Source organism: Ostrea edulis, chromosome 2 (genome assembly GCF_947568905.1).
Source record: "Ostrea edulis chromosome 2, xbOstEdul1.1, whole genome shotgun sequence".
NCBI classification, from domain to species: Eukaryota; Metazoa; Mollusca; class Bivalvia; order Ostreida; family Ostreidae; genus Ostrea; species Ostrea edulis.
The window spans coordinates 24448315-24474822 of NC_079165.1; the positions used below are offsets into that span (position 1 = coordinate 24448315).

The following is a 26508-nucleotide window of genomic DNA, read 5'->3' on the forward strand; positions in this document are numbered from 1 at the left end:
CAGAGATCCGTCATGTTCAGTATCCTATAGATAGATCCGTCATGTTCAGTATCCTATAGAGAGATCCGTCATGTTCAGTAATCTTATAGAGAGATCCGTCATGTTCAGTATTGATAGTATTGCAATAATCCTGAAGAATTATCTATTACGATTAGTTGTCAGATATATAGAATGATTAAAAACGGTCCTCATTAAAATGTGGTCTGAAACGTACAAAACTGTACATTTGTAAATTGTGTTAGATTTTAACTAATTCCAAATCTCATTTTGTTATTGACCAGATATTAATTGATGAGTTCATATGCGCTGGCCAATTTATATATAGTCCGGGGTCCCTTTTGAATCTGAAATCTTCCTTTCATCACAGTTTGAATTGCACGTTCAGTGGCATCATAAACTTACAAAGTGATGTTGTCTGCAAAGAATACTATGAAAGGCGAAAATTACGAGCAGTGATCCATCTCATAACTCCTAATAAATAAAGGAATACAAAATAAAGAGTTTGGCAAACTCTTCATTTGATTAGCGAAATATTTCCAGTGGGGCACCCCCCTCCCTCCCTCGAAGAATCAAGCCTTGGTAACCATTTTGTCTTTGGTTGCCCCTCCCATTTGGAAAATCTTGGATCCACCACTAATATGAAAGAACGTTAATTTCATATATTCTTCACAGTTAAAGAGAGATAACTCTCATTTAATTCCGACAAGGAAGTCAATATGTGCATTGTATGGAAACTGGGTAAAGAAATAATGATTTCCTGTATGTTTGAAAAGATATATGTGAATGAAATGATAAAAAAGAAACAGGCAGACTTGAGATAATCGTATGAATAAGTTCTCTACCACTTCTGACCCATTTATGATTTCTATCCAGTCTGAACGTGAAACATTTTTGTCCCTAACTGGGAAGTGAATTATGTATTTGTAAATTGACTGGTGTTCCGTAGTGAAGTTGTAGAATTCTACTTTCGGTTTGTTCAGTCTGGAGTAAAGGCGCAGAATGAGTGGAACTCAGGTAAGGAATGTCTTCAATTAGATTACTTACACACATTATGATAATTACAATATTCTACATACTTTCAAATAGCCTTGATATATATTTTGCCCCCGTTTTGATGACGGCGAAGAGTCGATGTGATATGAAATCAATATACTTATGTCCCTCAATTCGTGCTCAACTCGTAAGGAATTCGAACCAAAGTTTTTGTAGTTCTGTGCTTCAGTATTTTGCTATGTACAATGAATGCATATCCCCCATCCTTACGCGCTGTGTTTCTTCGCAGTACGCCCGATCGCTAAATCAGCAAACTTAAATCGACCCCTGACCTCTGGCAAAATACCCCAGCAAAAACAAAAGTACTTCTTTTGATTAGAATTATATGTGAATAAATAATCATAACGAAATACATTAATGTGAGGTCTGTGTAAACGCCTGATATTTTCATCCTTTGATAAGTATCGTCAATCAAGTTCTGACCTATTTTTTCCCGCCTGTGACCTAATTTTACAATGGTTAGAAAAAATTAAAATGTCGTTGCTGTCAAAATTATCGCGAGGGGATGGGATGCTATTTCCTGCAAAGATGAACACGGGATAGTGTTGTTATCGAACAAATATGTCTGAATAATGAAGGCAGTATATTGAATACTAGAGGTTCATATAATAATTTCCGTGTTCCTACTACAAGTTCACTCAGACGTATTTAGATCGATAGTACTTCGTCAGATAGATAACACATAGATCTAGATATGAACATTGTAAAATCTTCACAAACAGACAGAAGGGGGGGGGGGGGGGCACACCGGAAGAGAGATCTGGGGATGAAGCTTCCAGTTCACATCAAACTCTGTACTGGTCATGTATCGCTGACATTTTTTTTTTTTACTCCTTATTAGCTTATTTTGGTATCTTGCCAAATAATTTTAAAATTGATTATCAAGACTGTGAGCCGCAAGAGTAAAATAGTGAAATCAGTAACATTCTGCAAGAGAGAGTATGTAGACGTCGTAGACAAGTATTGTAAAACTTCCCAATTAAAGACGATTATGATGTCTGTATACAAATGTAATTAGGAGGTGAGTTGAATGTTAAATTGAATAGCATTCCGAATCTCCGTGTGTATTATTCATTGTATTTGAATTATTTATTTCCAGGTTACGTTTTTGATTTTTTTTAGCGTGATATCTGTTTTATGTTCACTAATGTTGGCGTTTAAATTTGATTTAGAAGTCTGAGCAGGGTGGCTTAACAGGAGACGTAATGACAGGGGAGGGAAGTGATGCTAAAACGGAGGGAGAGGGAACTAAAGATACCAAACAGGAAGACAGATCCGGGGGCACAGAACCAGACAAAGCGGAGACCAAACAAACAAAAACAAATAATGGAGATGAAAGGTATCCACCGCCAAATCAGGAGCCTGATGATAAACAGAAAGACGGAGAGGGTGAAGGGGAGGGTGGCAGGGAGGGAGAAGAAAGTTTAGCAGATGGTGAAAACGTTTCACAGGAGGGAGAGGGAAATCTAAAGGATGGTGAGAAGCAGGTGATGAATGTAAAGGATACTACTCAAAGTCCACCAGACGAGGGTGGATCAATCAATAAGACGAAGGACGATACTGAATTAAAGGATGAAACAAAATCAGAGAAAGTCGCGCCAACAGAACCAGTAGAGGGAGACAATATAAAAAAAGATACTACTGAAGCAGAACCAGAGAAATCCAAGCCAACAAAACCAGAGAAACCCACGCCAACAGAACCAGAGAAACCCACGCCAACAGAACCAGTAGAGGGGGACAATACAGAACAAGATTATACTGACACAGAATCAAAGGGGAGAGAAAATACTGATCAAGATACTACTGACGTAGAACCAGAGAAACAAATTCCAACAGAAAAAGTAGAGGTGATAAAAGATACAGTTCAAGATGATACTGACGCAAAACCAGAGAAACTCGCGCCAACAGAACCAGTAGAGGGAGACAATATAGAACAAGATACTACTGACACAGAACCAGACAAACTCATGCCAACAGAACCAGTAGAGGGGGATGATACAGAAGAAAATAATACTGACACAGGATCAGACAAACAAACTAGAACAGAACCAGAGGAGAGAGAAAAACCAGAACAGGATACAACTGACACAAAACTGTATGTGGAGGAACAGATATCATCACCCAAGACACCTGACACGGAATCAACTGCTGGAAATACTGAGCAGACGAAAGAGCAGACGATAATACCACAAGCAGAAACAAACACAGGTGTCCCAGTGGTAGGCGCTGACACAGACCACCAAGGACAGAACGGCGAAGTGCCACAGGAAAATGGCAACAAGGAGAATCTACCAGCTGGTGACGACTTTAATGGCGAAGAAAAACTTAAAGAAACGGTTCCAGAGCCCCAAAAAGAGATCAATCAGCAAGAACCTCCAAATCAGGAGAAAACACGGTCATTGTCGGAGACGATGAGACCTGTTGATGATTCGCATCCGGTATGTTATCTTTACATATGTTTATGCTCATGATTGGGTGACCATGGATATTAAAATGTATAGTTTTTTTTTGTTTTGTTTTTGTTTACAGGAGGGGAATGAGGAGGAGGATGTATTTCTTGATGCAAAAGAAAAGACTGAAAATGTCAACTTTATCTTCATTGAAGTAAGTTTTCCAATGTGTAGTTGTCACTACATGTAAAAATGATTTCAGGGTTCAGCGTTTTCCCTGTATAATCCCTAGATCGAGTAAATTAATCAGGAAATTTGATATCTAATCACGTATCAACACTTCGCGCAAGTTTCGTCCCTTGTCCGCCATCTTGCAGTGAATACATCGTATTTCCCTAGTTGATTTTTGTAATTTTCTAACCTGCAGTTTTGACCTCGTTATTTTTTCATCAACTGTTGTAAAGTACAATAAAGCCCCAGGGTGGGACAACTCTATTTCTTGCTTGTAAACTTAATACTTAGTTATAATCCACAGTAGTAAGTTCTTACATTGGTATGGTAAAGAAGGGTTGGCTAGTTGTATTTTGTTAAACGTCCCGCTCCAGAATTTTTCACTCATATGGAGACGTCACCATTGCCGGTGAAGGGCTACAAACTGTAGTCCTATGCTCGACGCTTACGGCATTTGAGCAGGGAGGGATCTTTATCGCGCCACACCTGCTAGGACACGGAACCTCCTTTTTTGTGATATCATCCTAAGAACCCACCCCCCCCCCTCCCATTTAGTCGCCTCATGCGACAAGCAAGGGTACTGAGGACTTACTCCAACCCGGATCCCCACGGGACAAGGGGAATTTGGCTTTTCACTTTACCTTTGGCTGATCCCGAAAAGTGACGTAACTCGCGGCGAAGTGTTGATAAGTGTATTAGGGTTCTATATTCCTTTTTTATTACACACTTGTATCATGGCTGTGATGTTTTTTCCTTTTGTAAAAAGTGTACAACGACTGGAGATACACCAGTGGGCGGAACCATCATTTGCATATTTTTTAAAACTGCTGTGTAAATAAATTATTGAACAACACCTTATGATTTCAACACATTCCTCGTTTGCATTGGTGAACTTCAAATCAAAATTCACCAGATCTAAGCCCGCGGCCATGTCGATATCCATTTTACATGTATCATTTCTCAGTTTTATTTCACGAAAGGTGTGATTCATTTCAACTTCATGATATGCTTGTGATGAAATCAAATCCTCGTTTAAATTTTGCTTATCTACTCGCACCGAATAATGTGCAATGAACAAATCTAAAATACCCAAGCGATCACATGACAAACACTTTACTTCTCATTGGGGGTAATTAAAAATCACGCAATAACCACTGGTCACATGACAGATATTATACTTCTAATTGGTCATGATACAAGTAAGTTATTAAATACTTATTTCGGGTTATCTTGATTTATTTGGACGAAGGGTGGTGACGAGTGTGAACCCTCTTGAAATGCCCTTTGTTCAAATAAATCAAGATACATCGAAATAAATGTACAATAACTATTGCTTGTACATGCAGAAGTTTACATATACCCACAAGTCATTGCTTCTACCGTCATACTAAAACCTTATGTAATACTAGTTAAAGTAGTTTAGGGATTTTAAAAATGTACGAATAACATCAAAATGTGTGAGAAGGTTAGCGTGAGAGAAATGGTTTAAGTATATCAGTACCATTGTATGTTCATGTAGTGACAAAAGTACTTGGTAACCTAACGCCTTGCCGGAGAGACGGACAAAATTGCTACGTGCTTCGTTGTTTATGCATTTGTGTGCGGGATTTTGTAGCAGACTGTGATATTACATTAGAAATCAAATTTCGTGTAAACGACTGTCTTCTAAATATTCTCTTTAGTCGCTTAGAGAAGTGGATAGGCACAGCTTAGGCTATGCCTGTCCACTTCTCTAAAGTGAATATTTTCTTAATTGCAACTTCTCGTATATACTTGTGTATAGTCCTACAAAAATTTTGATATTTGTTATGAACTATAAATCATTTCAGGTCCATGTTGTGGGGCATGGTTTGGTTTCATCTAGATAAATTTTGATAAGGTTGCTTCATGGTACTGTAAAATCGACTAACATACATGTAGACGCTCGGGCCATGGATCTTGTACATAATATGAAGACTAAAAATCATAAACGTTTAAAAATTGACTTCACCCACTAAAAAGTATACAATTTTCGATGTTGTATGGGATTTTTTTTTAGAGCATATAATAAGCAAAATAGATTGCAAAAAATAGAGAGTGAAAAATAATGTGACGATCGTAGTTCGAATTTCCTCAATAGCAATATACTTTAAATTTACATTATCCACGAACCGAACGCCTGTGCTTTATGATCTTCCCCAAAAGTCATTAATAATTAATGATACAGGTCTGTGCGTTTTGTTTCGCTAATTTGCAGAAGTTCTGGTTATTTTGATACCGATGTTAAATGAATGGAAACGTTAAAAACTTGCCACAATGTCTGTGCTGCAATTTACATACGTGGATTAATTTGCCAGTACTATTTAATCAAAGTATACTTAAATTGATTTAGTTTAGAAAATGCGATACTCTCTGACTAAAATATTCCGTCTGTCACGAACTTTAAACTCAATGCTACATATTAAACACACGGGGGAAAAGTAAAGATATATTTTATAATTTCAGCCATCTATCTACAGCTGATGGCGTTTCTGTAGGAGTAAATAAAATCTCAGTTGTAACTTACTATCGTTCTAATAACAGCGTGTCACTTTGCTTGATGAAGCATATAATCTTCATTCACTAATTAGTTTCAATAAAAGTGAGTTTGAATGACTACACTTATGTCATTCATGCACTTGATTTGTAATTGAAAGCAAAAGTAAAACATGTTTTATTTAGATCTATAAGAATCTCATCCAAAAGTTTACACGCTCAAACAAACGAAGTGACTCACTGGTTTTGGAACGATAGTAAAACAACATAGAAATAAATCTCTTCCGGTGCCCAGACGCGCATCATGATGTTGACATTAAAACTTTGCTAATAACAACCATTTACTTTTATCTATAGAATCGAGACCAACAACCACTGGCTAATGTACTGGAGAATTGTCACCGATATAAAACTGAACTTCAGCTAGGCCTAGACTTAGAGGAAGCCCAGAAGGAATATCAAAACCTTCTAAAACGGACAAAAGAAACACAGTCCCTGGAAACAGTTTCACAAGTATGAACCCCATCTGAATTTGTTAATGGCATGTATTCTTTAAATTATTTCCAAATTACGCATAATGGAAAAGACCAATCCTGCAAATGTTTGTAATTCAGTACTTTGCTACACTTTATAGCTCACCTGATCTGAATTTTTGATCACTTTTGTCTGGCGTTTGTCTGTCCGTAACTTTTTAAAAAAACATTTTAAACTTGTTTTCTGGAACTACTCGATCAATTTCAACCAAATTTGCTATAAAGCATTTTAGGGTGAAAGGGGTTTAAAATTATTCAAATGAAGAGGTACATCCTTTTGAAAAGGGAGATAATGACAAAATAGTGAAATTATGGCATCTTTCTTCTCAAAAACAACTGAACCAGAAAAGACAATTACTTATGTGAAAGATTTCACAATTGTTCTAATCTTGCTACCCTGGGGTAGGATGGGGCCACAATGGAAGTCAAACTTTCATATGGTGATATAGGATCTAACTTTAAAAATCTTTTCAAGATCAACAGGGCCCTGATAAGTCATATTACATGTAATATGCAAGTATCCTCAGGTGGTAGGATGGGGCCACAATAGGGGAAATCTTTTTTATATGGGAATACATATACATGTATATAGGGGAAATTATTAAAAGTCTTTCTGTAGAGCAACATTGGCATAATTAGTCATATTAATATGCAAGCATCCGTAGGTAGATTAGGTTCAAGTTTGTCTATAGCATGCCCCCGAGCAGTGATTTTTTAAGGCCCATTTTGGGTCCAAATTTCGGCCCTTTCCCCTCCTAAAAATTGTCAATTTTTCCCCAATTTAGCTTGCATTTTTCCCAATAATAAAATTATAAAAGAAAAATGTATTTGAAAAATATAAACATTCGATGTGAATTATATACATATGACTTAACAAAGAGTTATGGGAATTATGATTTGGATAGAATAGTTGAAAATTTTAGAAGGTTAAAGAAAATTAGATGTGTAAAATAAAGATAATATAACGTTTGATATGATTTTAAAATTGATTTATGATAAAATTGATTTTTCCCAATTTGACTGAAATGTCGACAATTTTTCCCAATTCGAAAGCCACAAGACCCTTGTAAAAAATGTAGAAAAATCACTGCCGAGGCATCGTCGCAAACCACGGTTTTGAGTCCACGCACGCTCCCTCAATGATTAGAAGCACCCTTGGGTAACCGACGATGGGCCCTTAGGCTAGGATGGGGCCACAATAGGGAACAAATGTCTATACAGGATTACATAGTGAAAAATTGTTTAACGTATTTTTTTCTCTTTAGAGCAACAGTGTCATCATCAGTGATATTAATGTGGTAGCATCCTCAGGTAGTGATGATTCTAGTTTATTTATCAGTGATATTAATGTGATAGCATCCTCAGGTAGTGATGATTCAAGTCATCATCAGTGATATTAATGTGATAACATCCTCAGGTAGTGATGATTCTAGTTTATTTATCAGTGATATTAATGTGATAGCATCCTCAGGTAGTGATGATTCAAGTCATCATCAGTGATATTAATGTGATAACATCCTCAGGTAGTGATGATTCTAGTTTATTTATCAGTGATATTAATGTGGTAGCATCCTCAGGTAGTGATGATTCTAGTTTATTTATCAGTGATATTAATGTGATAGCATCCTCAGGTAGTGATGATTCTAGTTTATTTATCAGTGATATTAATGTGGTAGCATCCTCAGGTAGTGATGATTCTAGTTTATTTATCAGTGATATTAATGTGGTAGCATCCTCAGGTAGTGATGATTCTAGTTTACTTAAATCATGGACGTGGAGGGTAGAATGGGGCCACAATACACTAAGGAGATTAAATTTTTACATGAAAAGGTGAAGATAATGAACAATGACCAATCACATAAGTCCTATAAGCAATACAAAATAGAGAGTTGGGCAAACACGGACCTCTGGATATACCATAGGTGGGATCAGGTGCATGCAAGGAGCAAAGATCCCCTATCGACCGGTCACACCCGCCGTGAGCCCTATATCTTGATCAGGTAAACAGAGTAATCCGTGGTCAGAATCATAGTACCAAGAACAGCCTAACAATTGGTATGACACATGTCAGACAGCATTTGACCTAAGGATAGGTTGTATTGACGAACTAGATCATTATAATTTGTGAAATGCTGACTTTAAACAAGACTGTCGAAGTACATGTAACATCAACGTTTTTGTCAGAAGCCTGCCTCAATTTGAAAACTGATCATACACAGAACAAACTCTTGTGTATCAAATCAGTTGAGAGATATAAACACCATATGCAGGTTGTAATGGAATACATGTTGATGTATGGGGATTTTCAAAAAATCTTCTCCTGACCAGCAAGTCTGTGATTAGTAATATTGATATGCAAGCATCCTCAGACACTGCAGATTCCTGTTTCTTCCAATCGAGGCCCGGGGTGTTACTAGGATGGGCCTCAATTATAGGGGTTACAAAATTGATGCATTTAGATATAATTTTAGAAAATTGTCTTTATCAGAAACCACTGGCAATGATTAATCATAGTGATATGTAAGCATTCCAATGTAATGCAGATCGATATTTGACCAGCGTTGTGCTTCAATTTGAATTCAGAGTTATAGATGAGGTACTTTTCAAGAATAGCAGGACCCTACTCCTAATTAAATAATGTCATTATATGTAAGCTTCCGAAAGGGTGTGAATCCCTTGTTGTTTTTTAAGGACTCTTGGGTTAAGTTGATCCTAAAATCTGAGTGACCAAAGTACATAGATATTGAGGAAAATCTTAAACCATCTTTATACAAACATCTTCTCCAAAACAGCAAGTTCATGTTAGTCATGTTGATATTAAAGCATCCCCATGTTGTGAGGATTCAAGTTTGGTAAAATTGTAACCCCATGGGGCTAGTTGGGGGCATACCATTGATTCGATATGCAAGAGCTTGTTTTACGTATGGTCAGTCTTTAAATCAAAGAAAGCTACTGACAAACAAGTTGATGGCACAGGGGATTCAACAGTTTCGTTTAAAGTCAGCATTTTGCAAATTCTGTGGTCGTTATAACAATCTAGTTTGCCAATACAACTTATCATTGGGTCAAATGCTGTCTGACATGTTTCCTACTGATTGTTAGACTGTTTGTGGCATGCTGATTTTGACTACGGATAACTTCGTTTACCTGATCAAGATATAGGGCTCATGACGGGTATGACTGGTCAACAGGGGATGCTTACTCTTTCTAGGCACCTGGTCCCACCTCTGGTATGTCCCGGGGTCCCTGTTTGCCCAACTGTCTATTTTGTATTGTTTATGGGATTTATGAGATTGATCACTGTTTGTTATCTTCACCTTTCATTGGTTCAAAATTTGGAACATCAGATCCAAGTTCACTCACGTGAGCATTGTGTCCCATTGGCCTCTTTTTATCAGATGCAGAAGAATGAACCGCCATGTGAATTAAATTATGTGAATGAAGATGGACGCAGGGAGGCTCCGATGCTCTATGGCGTTATCAGTATTGTTTCTGAGAAATGTCCGATATCCAACTGGAGGGATGCTGTGAGAGAATTCATAACCTTGACAACGTATTCTAAATCAGAACCTCAGCGCTCGAAAAACCAGAAGGTAGTTGTTCTATTTAACATGTTTGATTATTTGATAACGATTGCGAAATGTCTCCGATACACATTTTGTGTTGTTTGCATTTTCTTTTGACACACGAGCACATGATGCACCTGCACGTGTAGTGCCCATGTGATACACTAAGCATCATCTAAGTGTTTTATGATCTAGGTCATACATGTATATGTAGGTGTTGTTACGATGCATGATCTAAGCATTTTGCAGCGGACACATGCGTCAAGTGCCTTTGTATTGACAGTTGACAGTGATGGTAGGTCCACGAGGTTTGTAATGAATGTAACAGATGGGTGAACGTAATTGTAGAGACCACGATCCTCCTCTGGTTACCAAAAGAAGACACAGAAGAAGTATAGAAACAACATAGAGAAGTTGCTTGACCAAGAGTGGCAGTCAGACTTTATTCCTAAATCAGCAGTGGAATATGATTACCGACATTTTTTTACCTCGGAAAGCGTTCTCAGGTCCAGCTTCCCAGACGCCGTAAGTAGCTAAATGGTTTTGCACATTGTAAAAAAATATTTACTTTAAATACATCTTGGAGAAGAATTGAATTAAAAGGGCATGGTCAATTTACAATCACAGTTATTAATAATGAACTGATATATACCATAGGTGGAGTTCATGTATAGCTATATATCCATAAGTTAAAAATACAGCAATGATATTTGACCTCATTTATCTGTTACAAATAAATTGAAAACACAGACAGACAAATATATGATATATATAATGCATAATTCATACTCAAAGTGCACATCCACATGTACAATGCAAAATAAACTAGTTCTAATTGTAACGGGGACCGTTACAGATGTTCCCCAAACCTCCCCCAATTAAAAAGTGATGTCCTTGTGAATCTATAGGAAAAAATCATTTTATTTTAGCCTTTAATTACATGTAGTACGTTCAATATGGTCATTTCAGTACCAAGAAATGAAAGAAAGCGTTGCACGTGCATACACGCGCACGCGTGTATGATTCCGAATTTTTGTTGATGTCGTTCAACAGGCATTTGTATCATATACCCACAGTATGAATTTCATAACGTTTCCACCAAATATAAGGAAGTTATAGCGATTTTAAAATCGTCCAATCAGAAATCAGCACACGTGCATGCACGTGCTGAGCAGTAATTCTAACCACAGCAATTTGTAAGGAGTACCAAGATACATCTAAACCCCTAATATGAATAGAATTTGATGAAAAACAAAAACGTTATCGTCCTTTAAAAATTGAACATTTAAAAAACGTTGCACGCGCATGCGCGTGTGCGTTGGCATTTTTTGTTACACCAACATATAGATACACATATTGTCTACATATGCTGTGAATATCATCTCATTCGCTTCATAAATAAGATAGTTACAAACGTTTTAGCATTATCCAATCAAAATGAAGCGCACGTGCATGCGCGTGCAAATTGGTAATTTTGACCATGTAAATCAGTTAAGGGTCTCAATATCTACCTATGATATGAATTTCAAGCCATTTCAATGAACAACAAAAAAGTTAGACTGATTCCAAAGTTAGCGTACAAATTTTGTAATGCGCGTGCACGCGCATGTGTGCGCGTGCTGGCAAAATAACTATTATTTTTCATATGTACAAATGATATACTATCATCCTATTTAGGTTTTATATCGCTTCCTTCAATATTCTGATTTTCCATTTTTTGTACCAAAATTGCAATGCACGTGCGCGCGCGTGCATGCACGTGCAAACAAAATGACTATCACTATGCACATCTACAAACGCTATACTATCATCCTGGAAAGTTTCATATCGATCCCTTTTGTAGTTTCTGAGAACACTACCGGACAAAAAAGTACCGGAGAAAAAGAATAATAATAAATAATAATAATAATAATAACTAGACACTCATTACTAGTAATGAGTAGGTCTTCCGTTAGACCACTTCCGGTAAAGAACTTTCTGTTCCTACAAAAACCATTTAAATATATCAGAAAATGTGTCTTAACAATGAATGAGAAATGTATTATCGAATTTTTTTCTCCTTTCTCGTAACTTCCGGTGACGACCGGAAGTACTATTCAGATGCGTTTTCCTATAAATGACAGCAACTCTTTACTGTCTATATTCCCTGAAAATTTCACGTCTCTATCTGAAAGAGTTCTCAAAAAAAGAAGTAAACCTAAGAAAGAAAAAGTAGTAGGTTACTACCGACCGGAAGTCAATTTTGAAAAACAAAATTATCAAAACTTTGGAAGTTTATACTTTTATTAAGACATGTGAAAATCATATGAAAGACTTCAAATATAAGCGAGATTTATGGGGACAAAGAGACGAAAATTAAAAAGGTATTTTATCAAGAAACCGGAAGTAGTCGTTTTGACTACCGACAGAGTCAATATTCTTTTGACACTTTGAAAGAGACTTAATAAACTAGTATAGGTTTCAATTTAAAGGAAAAAGTTTGAAATTTGCGATTCTTTCCATCACTTCCGGTGACGACAGGAAGTGACGGTCGACATGTTCAACCCACTACTGCACGCCTACAAACGGAGATTGATCATCCCTGAATGTTTGATGAACCTATATTTTACTTTTTCCAAGAAAAATGCTGGACAAAATTCCTTTTGAGAAACAAAAAATCGGCCATAATTTCCGACCGGAAGTGAATTTTGTAAAAACAAAACGAATTATAGCAAGGTCATTTCATAAGACATTATTCCTGAAAATTTCAGCCATCTCTGAGAAATCACTCGAAGAAATCGGAAAATCGACAATTATTCAAATACTTCCGGTATAGACCGGAAGTGACGGACAAAAAAATTGAATGTATGTGTACAATGGACTAATGTTAGTTGATCAACTCTACAAGTTTCAAGCGTCTATCTATATTCATTATTGAGAAACTGAAAAAACAAGGTTTGAATATGTCCACCCTATATCTCACGACCGGAAGTGAATTTTTTCAAAAATATTGAAATTTACTCTAGACATTTATAATGTCTATAACATATGTAAAATTCAAATCATTAACTTGTTTTATGACCGAGATTTATGGCACTGAAAAATGAGAGAATGAATAGTCTTTCTTTGATATAACCGGAAGTTGGAGTTTCAACTTCCGGTGGGGTCAACATTTTTTTGAGAATTAGAACCAGAGCTAGTAAACCGATATAGGTTTCAGTTTGAAAGAAAAAAGTTTGAAATATATGATTCATTTAATCACTTCCGGTGACGACCGGAAGTGACGGCCGACATTCTTATCCCCCTACTGCACGCCTACAAAGTGAGATCTATTAACTCTGAAAATTTGGTGACTCTATCTTTTACCGTTTCTGAGAAAAACGCTGGACAACGAAAACAGCTAATAAGCCGTATTTGCCGACCAGAAGTAAATTTTACAAAAATATTTGACGTTACTCTAGACATTTATAGTGACTATTATATATTTAAAACTCAAGTCATTAACTAGTTTCATGACCGAGATTTATGGCACTGAAAAATGAGAGAATGAATAGGCTTTCTTTGATAAAACCGGAAGTTGAAGATTCAACTTCCGGTGGGGTCAACATTTTTTGAGAATTAGAACGAGATATAGTAAACCGAATTAGGTTTCAATTTGAAAGAAAAAAGTTTGAAATTCATGTTTCCTTTAATCACTTCCGGTGACGACCGGAAGTGACGGCCGACATTCTTAACCCCCTACTGCACGCCTACAAAGTGAGATCTATTAACTCTGAAAATTTGGTGACTCTATCTTTTACCGTTTCTGAGAAAAACGCTGGACAAAATATCTGTAAAAAGACGAAAATTGGACATATCTTGCGACCGGAAGTGAATTTTGAAAAAATGAAAAAAATGCCTCGAGGTGCCATCGTTCTCTATAACCTGTGAAAGTTTCAGGAAAATCCATCCAACGGTCTCGGAGACGAAAGGGAAAAAAAAAAAAAAAATAATAATAATAACTAGACACTCATTACTAGTAATGAGTAGGTCTTCCGTTAGACCACTTCCGGTAAAGAACTTTCTGTTCCTACAAAAACCATTTAAATATATCAGAAAATGTGTCTTAACAATGAATGAGAAATGTATTATCGAATTTTTTACTCCTTTCTCGTAACTTCCGGTGACGACCGGAAGTACTATTCAGATGCGTTTTCCTATAAATGACAGCGACTCTTTACTGTCTATATTCCCTGAAAATTTCACGTCTCTATCTGAAAGAGTTCTCAAAAAAAGAAGTAAACCTAAGAAAGAAAAAGTAGTAGGTTACTACCGACCAGAAGTCAATTTTGAAAAACAAAATTATCAAAACTTTGGAAGTTTATACTTTTATTAAGACATGTGAAAATCATATGAAAGACTTCAAATATAAGCGAGATTTATGGGGACAAAGAGACGAAAATTAAAAAGGTATTTTATCAAGAAACCGGAAGTAGTCGTTTTGACTACCGACAGAGTCAATATTCTTTTGACACTTTGAAGAGACTTAATAAACTAGTATAGGTTTCAATTTAAAGGAAAAAGTTTGAAATTTGCGATTCTTTCCATCACTTCCGGTGACGACAGGAAGTGACGGTCGACATGTTCAACCCACTACTGCACGCCTACAAACGGAGATTGATCATCCCTGAATGTTTGATGAACCTATATTTTACTTTTTCCAAGAAAAATGCTGGACAAAATTCCTTTTGAGAAACAAAAAATCGGCCATAATTTCCGACCGGAAGTGAATTTTGTAAAAACAAAAAGAATTATAGCAAGGTCATTTCATAAGACATTATTCCTGAAAATTTCAGCCATCTCTGAGAAATCACTCGAAGAAATCGGAAAATCGACAATTATTCAAATACTTCCGGTATAGACCGGAAGTGACGGACAAAAAAATTGAATGTATGTGTACAATGGACTAATGTTAGTTGATCAACTCTACAAGTTTCAAGCGTCTATCTATATTCATTATTGAGAAACTGAAAAAACAAGGTTTGAATATGTCCACCCTATATCTCACGACCGGAAGTGAATTTTTTCAAAAATATTGAAATTTACTCTAGACATTTATAGTGTCTATAACATATGTAAAATTCAAATCATTAACTTGTTTTATGACCGAGATTTATGGCACTGAAAAATGAGAGAATGAATAGGCTTTCTTTGATATAACCGGAAGTTGGAGTTTCAACTTCCGGTGGGGTCAACATTTTTTTGAGAATTAGAACCAGACCTAGTAAACCGATATAGGTTTCAGTTTGAAAGAAAAAAGTTTGAAATATATGATTCATTTAATCACTTCCGGTGACGACCGGAAGTGACGGCCGACATATTTAACCCCCTACTGCACGCCTACAAAGTGAGATATGTTAACTCTGAAAATTTGGTGACTCTATCTTTTACCGTTTCTGAGAAAAACGCTGGACAACGAAAACAGCTCATAAGCCGTATTTGCCGACCGGAAGTAAATTTTACAAAAATATTTGACGTTACTCTAGACATTTATAGTGACTATTATATATTTAAAACTCAAGTCATTAACTAGTTTCATGACCGAGATTTATGGCACTGAAAAATGAGAGAATGAATAGGCTTTCTTTGATAAAACCGGAAGTTGAAGATTCAACTTCCGGTGGGGTCAACATTTTTTGAGAATTAGAACGAGATATAGTAAACCGAATTAGGTTTCAATTTGAAAGAAAAAAGTTTGAAATTCATGTTTCCTTTAATCACTTCCGGTGACGACCGGAAGTGACGGCCGACATTCTTAACCCCCTACTGCACGCCTACAAAGTGAGATCTATTAACTCTGAAAATTTGGTGACTCTATCTTTTACCGTTTCTGAGAAAAACGCTGGACAAAATATCTGTAAAAAGACGAAAATTGGACATATCTTGCGACCGGAAGTGAATTTTGAAAAAATGAAAAAAATGCCTCGAGGTACCATCGTTCTCTATAACCTGTGAAAGTTTCAGGAAAATCCATCCAACGGTCTCGGAGACGAAAGGGAAAAAAAAAAAAATAATAAACAGTAGAATCACTATAAGGTCTTCCGTTGGTAACGGAAGACCTTAATAAACAGTAGAATCACTAGAAGGTCTTCCGTTAGAAACGGAAGACCTTAATAAGAAACAGAGTAAAAACAATATGTTCCCAAACTTTGTTTGGGGAACATAAATATAGTGCTTCCGGATGAGTATAATCTTACGAAAGTCAATTATGTTCAGTATTGACCTGGCTGTCATTTTTTTATTTACATGTATCTATTCAAAATTATTCACTGTTTAAAAGATTTGGTCCTAGTGTTGGTACTATTCCTTGCCCACAGCAGTAGTTCATTTTATCGTTTTCTGGATGGTTGCATAACACGAATTTGATTGTAATTTTCAGTACATTTTCGATCTGGCCAACTCCAAGATAAGTAGTCTGGAAGATGTCCCCATGGAGTTCAGAAACAGAACGCTGTGTACTTTTCTCGAGACGATTAACATGAAGAAGTTCGGAGTGGACCCGCGTGAGGCCTGGAGAGATTATGGTCGATGTATCCTGGCTGAGAAGCAGTTAGACTTAGCTCGTCGAGCTGTGGTAAATTCTATATATATTGCTCTATAGAACCATTATGTGGACACCTTTTCAATTTACTGCTTTTGCGGAATGTGATAGAGATCATAAAAAATCAGAGAAAATGACATAACTAGCTTATACATAAAATGGAAATAAAACCGTGACTTTCTTGATTGAAAATAAAATAAATTTTTTCCTCGTAATCGTATAGAATGTCCAAAAAGTAAATAACAAAAGGTAAAAAAAATTAAATAAAAGCAATACTGTAGTCAATATTCATTTGATATATATTAACAAAAAATCTATGTATAATTATAATTCTACATTTCAGGGACAATTTATAGTAATCATGTGTTTGTGTTTTGTTATGGATCTGCTTGGAGCAAATCTATATTTGTATTCTGTTAGGGTCCATTTAAAATGCATGTAAATCCTTGTTTTATCATGGTTAGAGATCTGCTTAGATTAAACCGTTGTTTGTGGTTTTGTAAGGGAACTGTTACATGTAAGAGTAAATCTCTCTTTGTTTGTTATGGACCTATTGAGTGTAAATGTTTGTTTGTGTGTTTGTTGTAAAGCTTTGTTTGTGTTTGTTAGAGATCTGTTTGTTGTAAAGCTTTGTTTTGTTTGTTAGAGATCTGTTTAGTGTAAATATGAAGATAACAAACAGTAATCAATATCACAAATACCTTAAAAATACAAAATTGAGAGTAGGGCAAACATGGACCCCTGGGAACACCAGAGGTGGGATCAGGTGCCTAGGAGGAGTAAGGATCCCCTGTTGACCTGTCACACCCACCATGTGCCCTACATCTTAATAAGATAAACAGAGTAATCTGTAGTCAAAATCAGAATATAGAAAATTGGTTAACAATTAGTATGAAACACGTTAGACAGCATTCAACCTAATGGCAGTTTGTATTTTCTTAGATCATTTTAATGACCATGGAATTTACGGAATCCTGATTTTAAACGAGACTATTGAAACTCTCGTAGCATCAACTTATTTATCAGTAGGTTGCTTCGATTGAAAAAATGATCATACTTATAACATGCTCTCATGTAACAAATCAGTTGAGAGACATAAACAACATGTGCAAGTGATAGCAGAATATTGAAATTGAAGCCACCCCGTTTGTCATAAAATTAAGTCATTAGTTTGCTGTTAACATATCTTTTAATAGAATATTCAATTTTGGAGCAGATTTGGAAGACTGGTGTGTCTTTCATTTTGAGTTCACAAGAATATAACAAATTGACATATGGATGAAAGTTAATTAATAAAACTTATAAATGTCATGCTGAAGATCAAAGCAAAGAAGTTTTTTCCTCAAATGGAAGCTTTTGAATAAATTCTAAACCACGAGAATACAAAACAGGTAATCCAATAGAAAAGCACAATTCAGGCCCATAGGTTTGTATATTGTTACAGAATTTATGTTTGTGGTAGGGTTCGATTTAGAATAAATACTGGTTTGTGCTTGTTAGGGATCCTTTTAGAGAAAACCTTTGTTTGTATTTTGTTTGAAATCTGTTTAGGTTACATTTGTTTGTGTTTTATTAGGGATTTGTGTATAGTAAACCTTTGTTTTGTGTTAGGGAGATATGCATAGTAAACCTATGTGTTTTGGGGGGATCCATTTAGAGTAAATATTTGCTTGTTCTGTTTTAGGGACCTGATTTGGATAAGAACATGTTAATCAACAAACAGACTTATTACAAAATACAGAATGAGCTGCAGGAAAAGACACAGGAAATTGAAGAACTGTCTACCAGGTGTAGAATTAGAATAGCTCAATTACCATTATTAACCATAATTATGTATTTTTAAATCTTCATGAAATACGACAGTTTTTAGCTCACCTGAACCGAAGGTTCAAGTGAGCTTTTCTGATCACATTTTGTCCGGCGTCCGTCTGTCTGTCTGTCTGTAAACTTTTCACATTTTCATCTTCTCATGAACCACTGGGCCAATTTCAACCAAACATGGCCAAAAACATCCTTGGGTGAAGGGCTTTCAAGTTTGTTCAAATGAAGGGCCATGTCCCTTTCAAAGGGGAGATAATCACAAAAATGCAAAAATAGGGTGGGGTCATTTAAAAATCTTCTTCTCAAGAACCACTGGGCCAGAAGAGCTGAAATTTACCTGAAAGCTTCCTGACATATTGCAGATTTAAGTTTGTTCAAATCATGGCCCCCGGGGGTAGGATGGGGCCACAAGGGGGGATCAAAGTTTTACATACAAATATATAGGGAAAAACTTTAAAAATCTTCTTCTCAAGAACCACTGAGCCAGAAAAGCTGATTTTTACATGAAAACTTTCTGACATAGTGCAGATTCAAGTTTGTTCAAATCATGGCCCCCGGGGATAAGATGGGGCCCCAAGGGGGGATCAAAGTTTTACACACAAATATATAGGGAAAAACTTTAAAAATCTCCTTCTTAAGAACCACTAAGCCAGAAAAGCTGAGATTTACATGAAAAGTTCCTGACATAATGCAGATTCAAGTTTGTTCAAATCATGGGCCCTGGGGGTTGGATGGGGCCACAAGGGGGGATCAAAGTTTTACATACAAATATATAGGAACAATCTTTAAAAATATTCTTCTCAAGAACCACTGAGCCAGAAAAGCTGATTTTTACATGAAAACTTTCTGACATAGTCCAGATTCAAGTTTATTCAAATCATGGCCCCCGGGGGTAGGATGGGGCCACAAGGGGGATCAAAGTTTTACACACAAATATATAGGGAAAAACTTTAAAAATCTTCTTCTCAAGAACCACCAAGCCAGAAAAGCTGAGATTTACATGAAAGGTTCCTGACATAATGCAGATTCAAGTTCGTTCAAATCATGGGCCCCTGGGGTTGGATGGGGCCACAATAGGGGATCAAAGTTTTATATACAAATATATAGGAAAAGTCTTTAAAAATCTTCTTCTCAAGAACCACTAAGCCAGAAAATCTGATTTTTACATGAAAACTTTCTGACATAGTGCAGATTCAAGTTTGTTCAAATCATGGCCCCCAGGGGTAGGATGGGGCCACAAGGGGGGGGGATCAAAGTTTTACATACAAATATATAGTTAAAATCTTTTTCTCAATAACCACCGAGTCAGAAAAGCTGATATTTACAAGAAAACTTTCTGACATAGTGCAGATTCAAGTTTGTTCAAATCATGGCCCCCGGGGGGTAGGATGGGGCCACAAATGGGGGGGGGGGGGGGGGGTCAAAGTTTTACATACAAATATAGGAAAAAGCTTAAAAAATCTTCTTCTCAAGAACCATTTGGCAAAAGAAGTTGACATTTACATGAAAGTTTTCTGACATAGTGTTAAGATTCAAGTTTGCAAAGGGTAGTTTGGGCCATAATAGGGACTAAGGTTTTACATGCAAATATATATGGAAAGTCTTCAGATATGGGCCAAGGTGAGCGATGTGGCCCATGGGCCTCTTGTTTAATGTTTGTCATGAATTAGGATGGCAATGTGTAACCAGTTAACCAATTACTTTGGAAAAAACTTAATTTTTTTTAGATACAAAGAAATACAATAATGTATTGCACTATTTATTTGTATGTAGAAAGATGGGGATGAAGGGTTGGAGTGGTGCCTTATATTAAAAAAAATAATTTAATGACTGATTCCATTTGACAATCTTTAAAGTATACGTCCATGTAATAACAATAATCGTTGTCCAGTACCTTGACAGTTCCTAGTGTCAGACTCAGTCCTGCATGAAATAAATAAACTATGGAACAGTGTTGCACTAATAATGGTGGTGATACTAATTTACAGACTCTGCTCATAACAATGCAATGGTAAGATAATAGGAGAACCCTGATTTTGGACGTGTTAAATGATGTAGGATTTTGTTGTGTTTACGTGATATTTTCTATTATCTGATCAAACAACAATGTAAATCAGTCATTAATACATAAATTGCATGATAAAAGACATTTTAAAAAGATTTAATTTGTTTGGAAATATTTTTCTATGCGTTTTAAAGATTTGTGAATTTGCAAAAATAAGAATTGCTTCATATTTTTATGGTAAATATGGAGTTTAGCAATATGAAAACATAAACATTTAGTTTTATGAAATTCAATAACAACAGCAGTATTCTTTGTCCTTCAGCAATCCCTTGATTTTCTTACCAGGTTTTCATATGTTGACAATGCCAATTACATTAAGATTGCAAGCTAAATTACTTCAAATATTCCAAAGATTGTTGATCCTTGTAAATAATGCACACAATATCCACAATTAGCAATATTGGTGAAGAAATATATTGCATTCCGAGGAACTTTAGTTACATCCAAACTGATTTCATTCATCTCAAAAATTTTCGCAAAGAAACTTCTTCATCTATTGCAATCTCTCACCAGAGGGTGCATTATGCAAGTATGGAGTTAGCGTAACTCACCCCCTGGTGAGAGAATGCATTTGTATTAGACCAAATTATTTTTAAGAAAAAAAACCTTAATAGCTTAATCTGGCGAAAGAATTTATGATTAACTGGTCATAAAATGTTTACTGATTGCCATTCAGAGTGAAAATGGAGGTAAATACTCTGTTTTTATCATTATTCTTTGAACAACCCGCTTTGTTGCAATTTGTGCTGCAGGATAGTGAAATAAAGTCTTCTATGTAGGTGCAAATCAAAGAATAACAAAACACTCCAAACCAACGAAACAGCTATTTCAAAAACTATTATACGTGCATGCTTTTCTCAAAAATACTAAACTTGATGTGTGCGAAAGTTGAGGTAAACACTATATGTTGCATAAGAATCCTTCTTGTTTTAACAATATTGCAGCTTTTGCAACTAAGTTTATACATTGTATTTTCCACAGACTGAGTAAATTTGCCAGCCAACAGTTGACCGAGGGCAATCCTAACATTGCGGATCTGAGTGACACCCATCGGCCAACCAGACTGGGGGAGATGTACAGTCAGCTGTTTGATGATGAGTGGTCCGAGGCGTTTGAAGCCTTCAAACCTAAAAAGGAAGAAGATGAAGATGATGATGACGACGATATATTTCCTGACACGCTGTTTGTCTTACAGAACATGTTAAGGGTTAGTATCAGGCTTACAGAACATGTTAAGGTTAAGTATCAGGCTTACAGAACATGTTAAGGTTAAGTATCAGGCTTACAGAACATGTTAAGGTTAAGTAGCAGGCTTACAGAACATGTTAAGGGTAAGTAGCAGGCTTACTGAACATGCTAAGGGTAAGTAGCAGGCTTACTGAACATGCTGAGGATTAGTGGCAGGCTTACAGAACATGCTAAGGATTAGTATCAGGCTTACAGAACATGTTAAGGTTAAGTAGCAGGCTTACAGAACATGTTAAGGGTAAGTAGCAGGCTTACTGAACATGCTGAGGATTAGTGGCAGGCTTACAGAACATGCTAAGGATTAGTGGCAGGCTCACTGAACATGCTAAGGATTAGTGGCAGGCTTACTGAACATGCTAAGGATTAGTGGCAGGCTTACTGAACATGCTAAGGATTAGTGACAGGCTTACTGAACATGCTAAGGATTAGTGGCAGGCTTACAGAACATGTTAAGGGTAAGTATCAGGCTTACAGAACATGTTAAGGGTAAGCAGCAGGCTTACAGAATATGCTAATGGTATGTAGCAATACTGCAGTGCTAGGAATTGTCAATTTAAAAGTGAATGCAAGGTAATGAATAATGGGATAAAGATTCGGGTTTTACTTGAAAAAATGAACTTCTATCTATATCCATTTCATGTTTTCCAGGAAAGTTTTGAATTTTGTAAGAACCAGTCCCAAAAACAGATGACGGAATTGGAGGACGGGTTCGCTACTATTACTGGGTTAAAGGAACCAAAGGTAAAATAATACGACTTTTTCTTTGAAGGTATCAAGTGATGAACATGTTTGTGTACATTTATAAAAGTCTATGAAAAGTTAGCTTTAGATTTTATTAATAGAAAATTAAGAAAAAAGAAGAGGGAAAATCAATAGAAACCCAAACTAATTGGGAAGAAAAAGTAGAGAGTGAAGAAATGAAAGAAGGAGGAGGAGGGGATGCTGGTGATGATAGACAAGAAACAGATCCCTCTGTTAATGTTGATGCGATGGACAAATCAACAGAACAATCACAATTATCTAACGAAGCTGTGGACAAAAGTGAGGCAAGTGTGGAAGGAGATACCCCAGTAACAGAAGACACCGGTGATAACAAAGAACAAAACGACACTTCAGAAAATAATGATACAAACAATGATGTTAGTGAGAAAGACGAAGCGAAGGAGAAAACACATGAACCGAGTCAACCTTCAGATCAAAGCACAGAACCAAGGGACCAAAACACCCCAGCGGGACAGGAGACTAATCCTGAAACACAGCAAACAAATAACGGTGCTAATAACTCTGATAATGAAGGAACTGAGAAGACAGAATTGAAAGGTAAGAAAGAGGAAGTGTCACAGATTGATCAGAAGGGAGATATAGATGGACAAGAAACAGTACCATCCAAAGAGATGGATAAGAAAGATGATACCAAAATGGAGAAGAAAGAGACGCCTGACACGGATGCAACACTTCTAGAAAAGAAAGATGAGCAAGCAGAAATTCCAGTGAACACCAATACAGCTGATGAGGTAAGCTGGGTCACTGGCACATCTCTGTGAATTGCTTAATTTGTAGCAATTTTATTTCAATTTAAACTCTTTATTCGATGAAAAAGATGATTAAAAAGATGATTAAATAGATGCTTTACTACGTACTTCATTATAACTTTACTAAAACGTATTAGTAATGCTTAGTCATGTTATTTTCCATAGTCTGGAGGACAATCGTGCGAACAAACTGGAAAGGATGGAACATCTAATTTAGAAGAAAAAGAGAAACCTCAAGTAGAGAAACCAGAAAGAGAAGAAGAAAGGCCAGATGACGGACAAGATGACAGACCGGAAGTGAAAGAAGGACAGGAAATGGGACCAGAAGAAGCAAAGGAGGAGATAGAAGACAGGCCATACCGCACCGACCCATCATTTCCAATGATCGAGAGACACGCCCGAGATTTCAGAAAGGCAGCAGCAGGCACATCAGCTCAAACAAAGTCAAAGGTCATTCTCCACCAATCATATTCTTATTATTTGTAAACGAATTATGTTGTAAGGGAAGCCTATGTTATTTACTGACAGTGATTCTCGAAGTATTATGAAAGAAAAATTCGTGTTTATTAGATTTACGCATATTTATATACATGTATGCCATAACTAAGTAATATAATTTCTTCTCTATGCAGCTGTTCATTGAAATGGAACTGCCAACACTTGTGAAGGATGAGGATATCCGATCTGATATTCGGACCTTGATGTACGCCAGAAAATGTGTAGAATTGTGTTGGTATATGTGTATGCAAGATCCGCCAATGGTAATCATTACTCCCCAAAAAGGGGAAGAAATCGATAAGGGCTTGTTTTCTTTCCATGGACGACGCGGGAAGACGGTAGAGGTATGTGTGTGGCCAGCTCTTCTGCTTCATGATAACGGCCCCCTGGTGTGTAAAGGATACATCCTGCCAGAAGAGAGGAAACGAAAGAAATAGAGTTTATCACATAACAAGAACACTGTATATCATATAATTATTGGATGGCGCCATCAAAATGGCTGACTGCAACACCGGACAATTATACAGTGTATATTATACGCATGGCTTTTTCAACTGGGTTATATCAATTTTCAATGGTTTATTGTACTTTTTTATTGTTTGAATGGAATTCAGTGATCAGAGAGAAACCAATCATAGCATTGCTTGTGTTCGCATTGTTGTTATAAAGTTGTGAGTAGGCTTTACTATCGGCCCATTCTCTTATTGATGCCATAATACACATTTGTGTTAAAATCGTTAGGTCATTGCAAATGGTTTGAGAGATGAAATTTTTTTGAATGTACAATATACTTTCTTTGAACTTTGACTACATTTATACAAGTGCTGTTTGATATGATTTTTTTGTCATAACGATAAGACGAAATGAGTGTTATTTATCTTGAATAATAAATTTCAATATAACTTAAACCAATGATTGATAATTGTCAGAAATTGCAATGAAAAAGTGAAGATGAGGAACAGTTATCGCGCTCATAAATTCTATAAAGAAAACATAAAGAGTAAGGCAAACAAAATTCTCGAGAGGGACGTTAAAGGGACATGGACACGATTTGAGCTGGAAAATTTTATTCACATTTTATTTTCCCATTTGTATCGTTTAAAATGCCAAACTAAGGTATTTCAAATAGTCTGCAAAACTTTTCATGTCAGTTGTCAAGGTACATGGGAGATATAGAGCTCACAATTCTTTGTCATGTAAACAAGGCTCGTATCATGATTTTGTTTACATACATGTAGGTTGAATATACTTGTAAAAGATTCGTTTGAAGCAGATTTTTTTCAATTTACAAATTAGTTCTGAACATGATTAAATGTTGTTAGTGTTTGGGAATCTCATTTTGTTTTATATGTAAACAAAAACATGACACGAACCTACAAAGAATTGTGAGTGTTGTATCTCACTTGTAACTCAACAACTGTTATTCAAATTTTGGTTGATCATTAGAAATACTTTAGTTAACCATTGTAAACAGTCAAAAAATAGAAAACTAAAATTTTAGAATTGTCAGCTCAAATCGTGTCCATGCCTCTTTAAGGAGGTATGCTCTACCAGAGTAATTTGATACGGATGAAAAGTGGTGTCTATGTACAATAATATTTCAAAATTAAAAACTTTCAAATTTATTTAGTTAAATACTGAGTTTTAGTTCAAAGCAATCAGAAAAATAATTTAAAACTCCTGCGGGACTCTAATTCGTGATCTACAGTTCATCAGTCAATGTGCAAACTGAACTAAAAAGACAAACGACATGAACAACATTAAATTGTCAAATGTCATGAATATATATTAGCGGAAAAAAGAAACTGCATTATAAAATTTAGTATAATTTTTCTATATTTATTTATAAAATCTAAACAATCGATAAAGGTGATATTTTTTAACAATATCGGATAGTACCCACACAGGCACTTGTTTCTGTAAATAACTTACGACCTCTGTATACTAATTATTAGTATACAGAGGTCGTAAGTTATTTACAGAAACAAGTGCCTGTGAGTACCCGACTCGGATGCACGGACTTTTTCATGGTTAGTGAACACATGTTGTTTATTGAAGTGTTCCTACGCACGAGTTTTACTGGCCAATGCTGTTTGGAGTAAGAAGTGTACAAGGTTTGTTTGGACACTATTCGTTAAGGAAAGCACTTTAGTTTTGACAAAATTTACCCTTCTGTCATGACACGACTCAGCGAAAACCAACGTAATCGTGCTGTTGGGATGCTTCAAGCTGGGATGGCACAAAATATCGTAGCAAGACACTTTGGAGTTCATCGGAACACCATCCAGTCATTATGGAGACGTTTCCAACAATATGGTAACACTCAGGATCGACCACGTTCTGGGAGTCCTCGTGTGACGTCGCGTTGACAGGACAACCACATTAGACTTGTGCACCTGAGAAATCGTTTCCAGACAGCAAGTTCGACTGCTCGTAGCATTCCTGGACTTCGACCAATCAGTCCAAGAACTGTGCATAATCGTCTGCGCAAGTACAAC

The 26508-nt window shown here is 36.2% G+C and overlaps 1 protein-coding gene across 2 annotated transcripts; it reads left to right on the top strand.

Annotated features, from left to right (window-relative positions):
- The first annotated feature begins 709 nt into the window (after positions 1-709).
- Positions 710-24918, top strand: LOC125667374 (enolase-phosphatase E1-like). 2 transcript variants are annotated; one of them, XM_056156463.1, is made up of 13 exons: positions 710-1014; positions 2226-3491; positions 3583-3657; positions 6546-6701; positions 10120-10314; positions 10636-10812; positions 16685-16879; positions 18531-18634; positions 21714-21939; positions 22629-22721; positions 22823-23494; positions 23678-23962; positions 24145-24918. In XM_056156463.1, exons 1-13 carry the CDS (start codon positions 1000-1002, stop codon positions 24445-24447), a joined length of 3762 nt encoding a protein of 1253 aa, XP_056012438.1. In that variant the 5' UTR covers positions 710-999; the 3' UTR covers positions 24448-24918. The 2 variants fall into 2 exon arrangements, with proteins under 2 accessions (XP_056012438.1, XP_056012439.1); XM_056156464.1 differs by having other exon boundaries at positions 728-1014; positions 10120-10309; positions 10634-10812.
- Positions 24919-26508: the final 1590 nt, after the last annotated feature.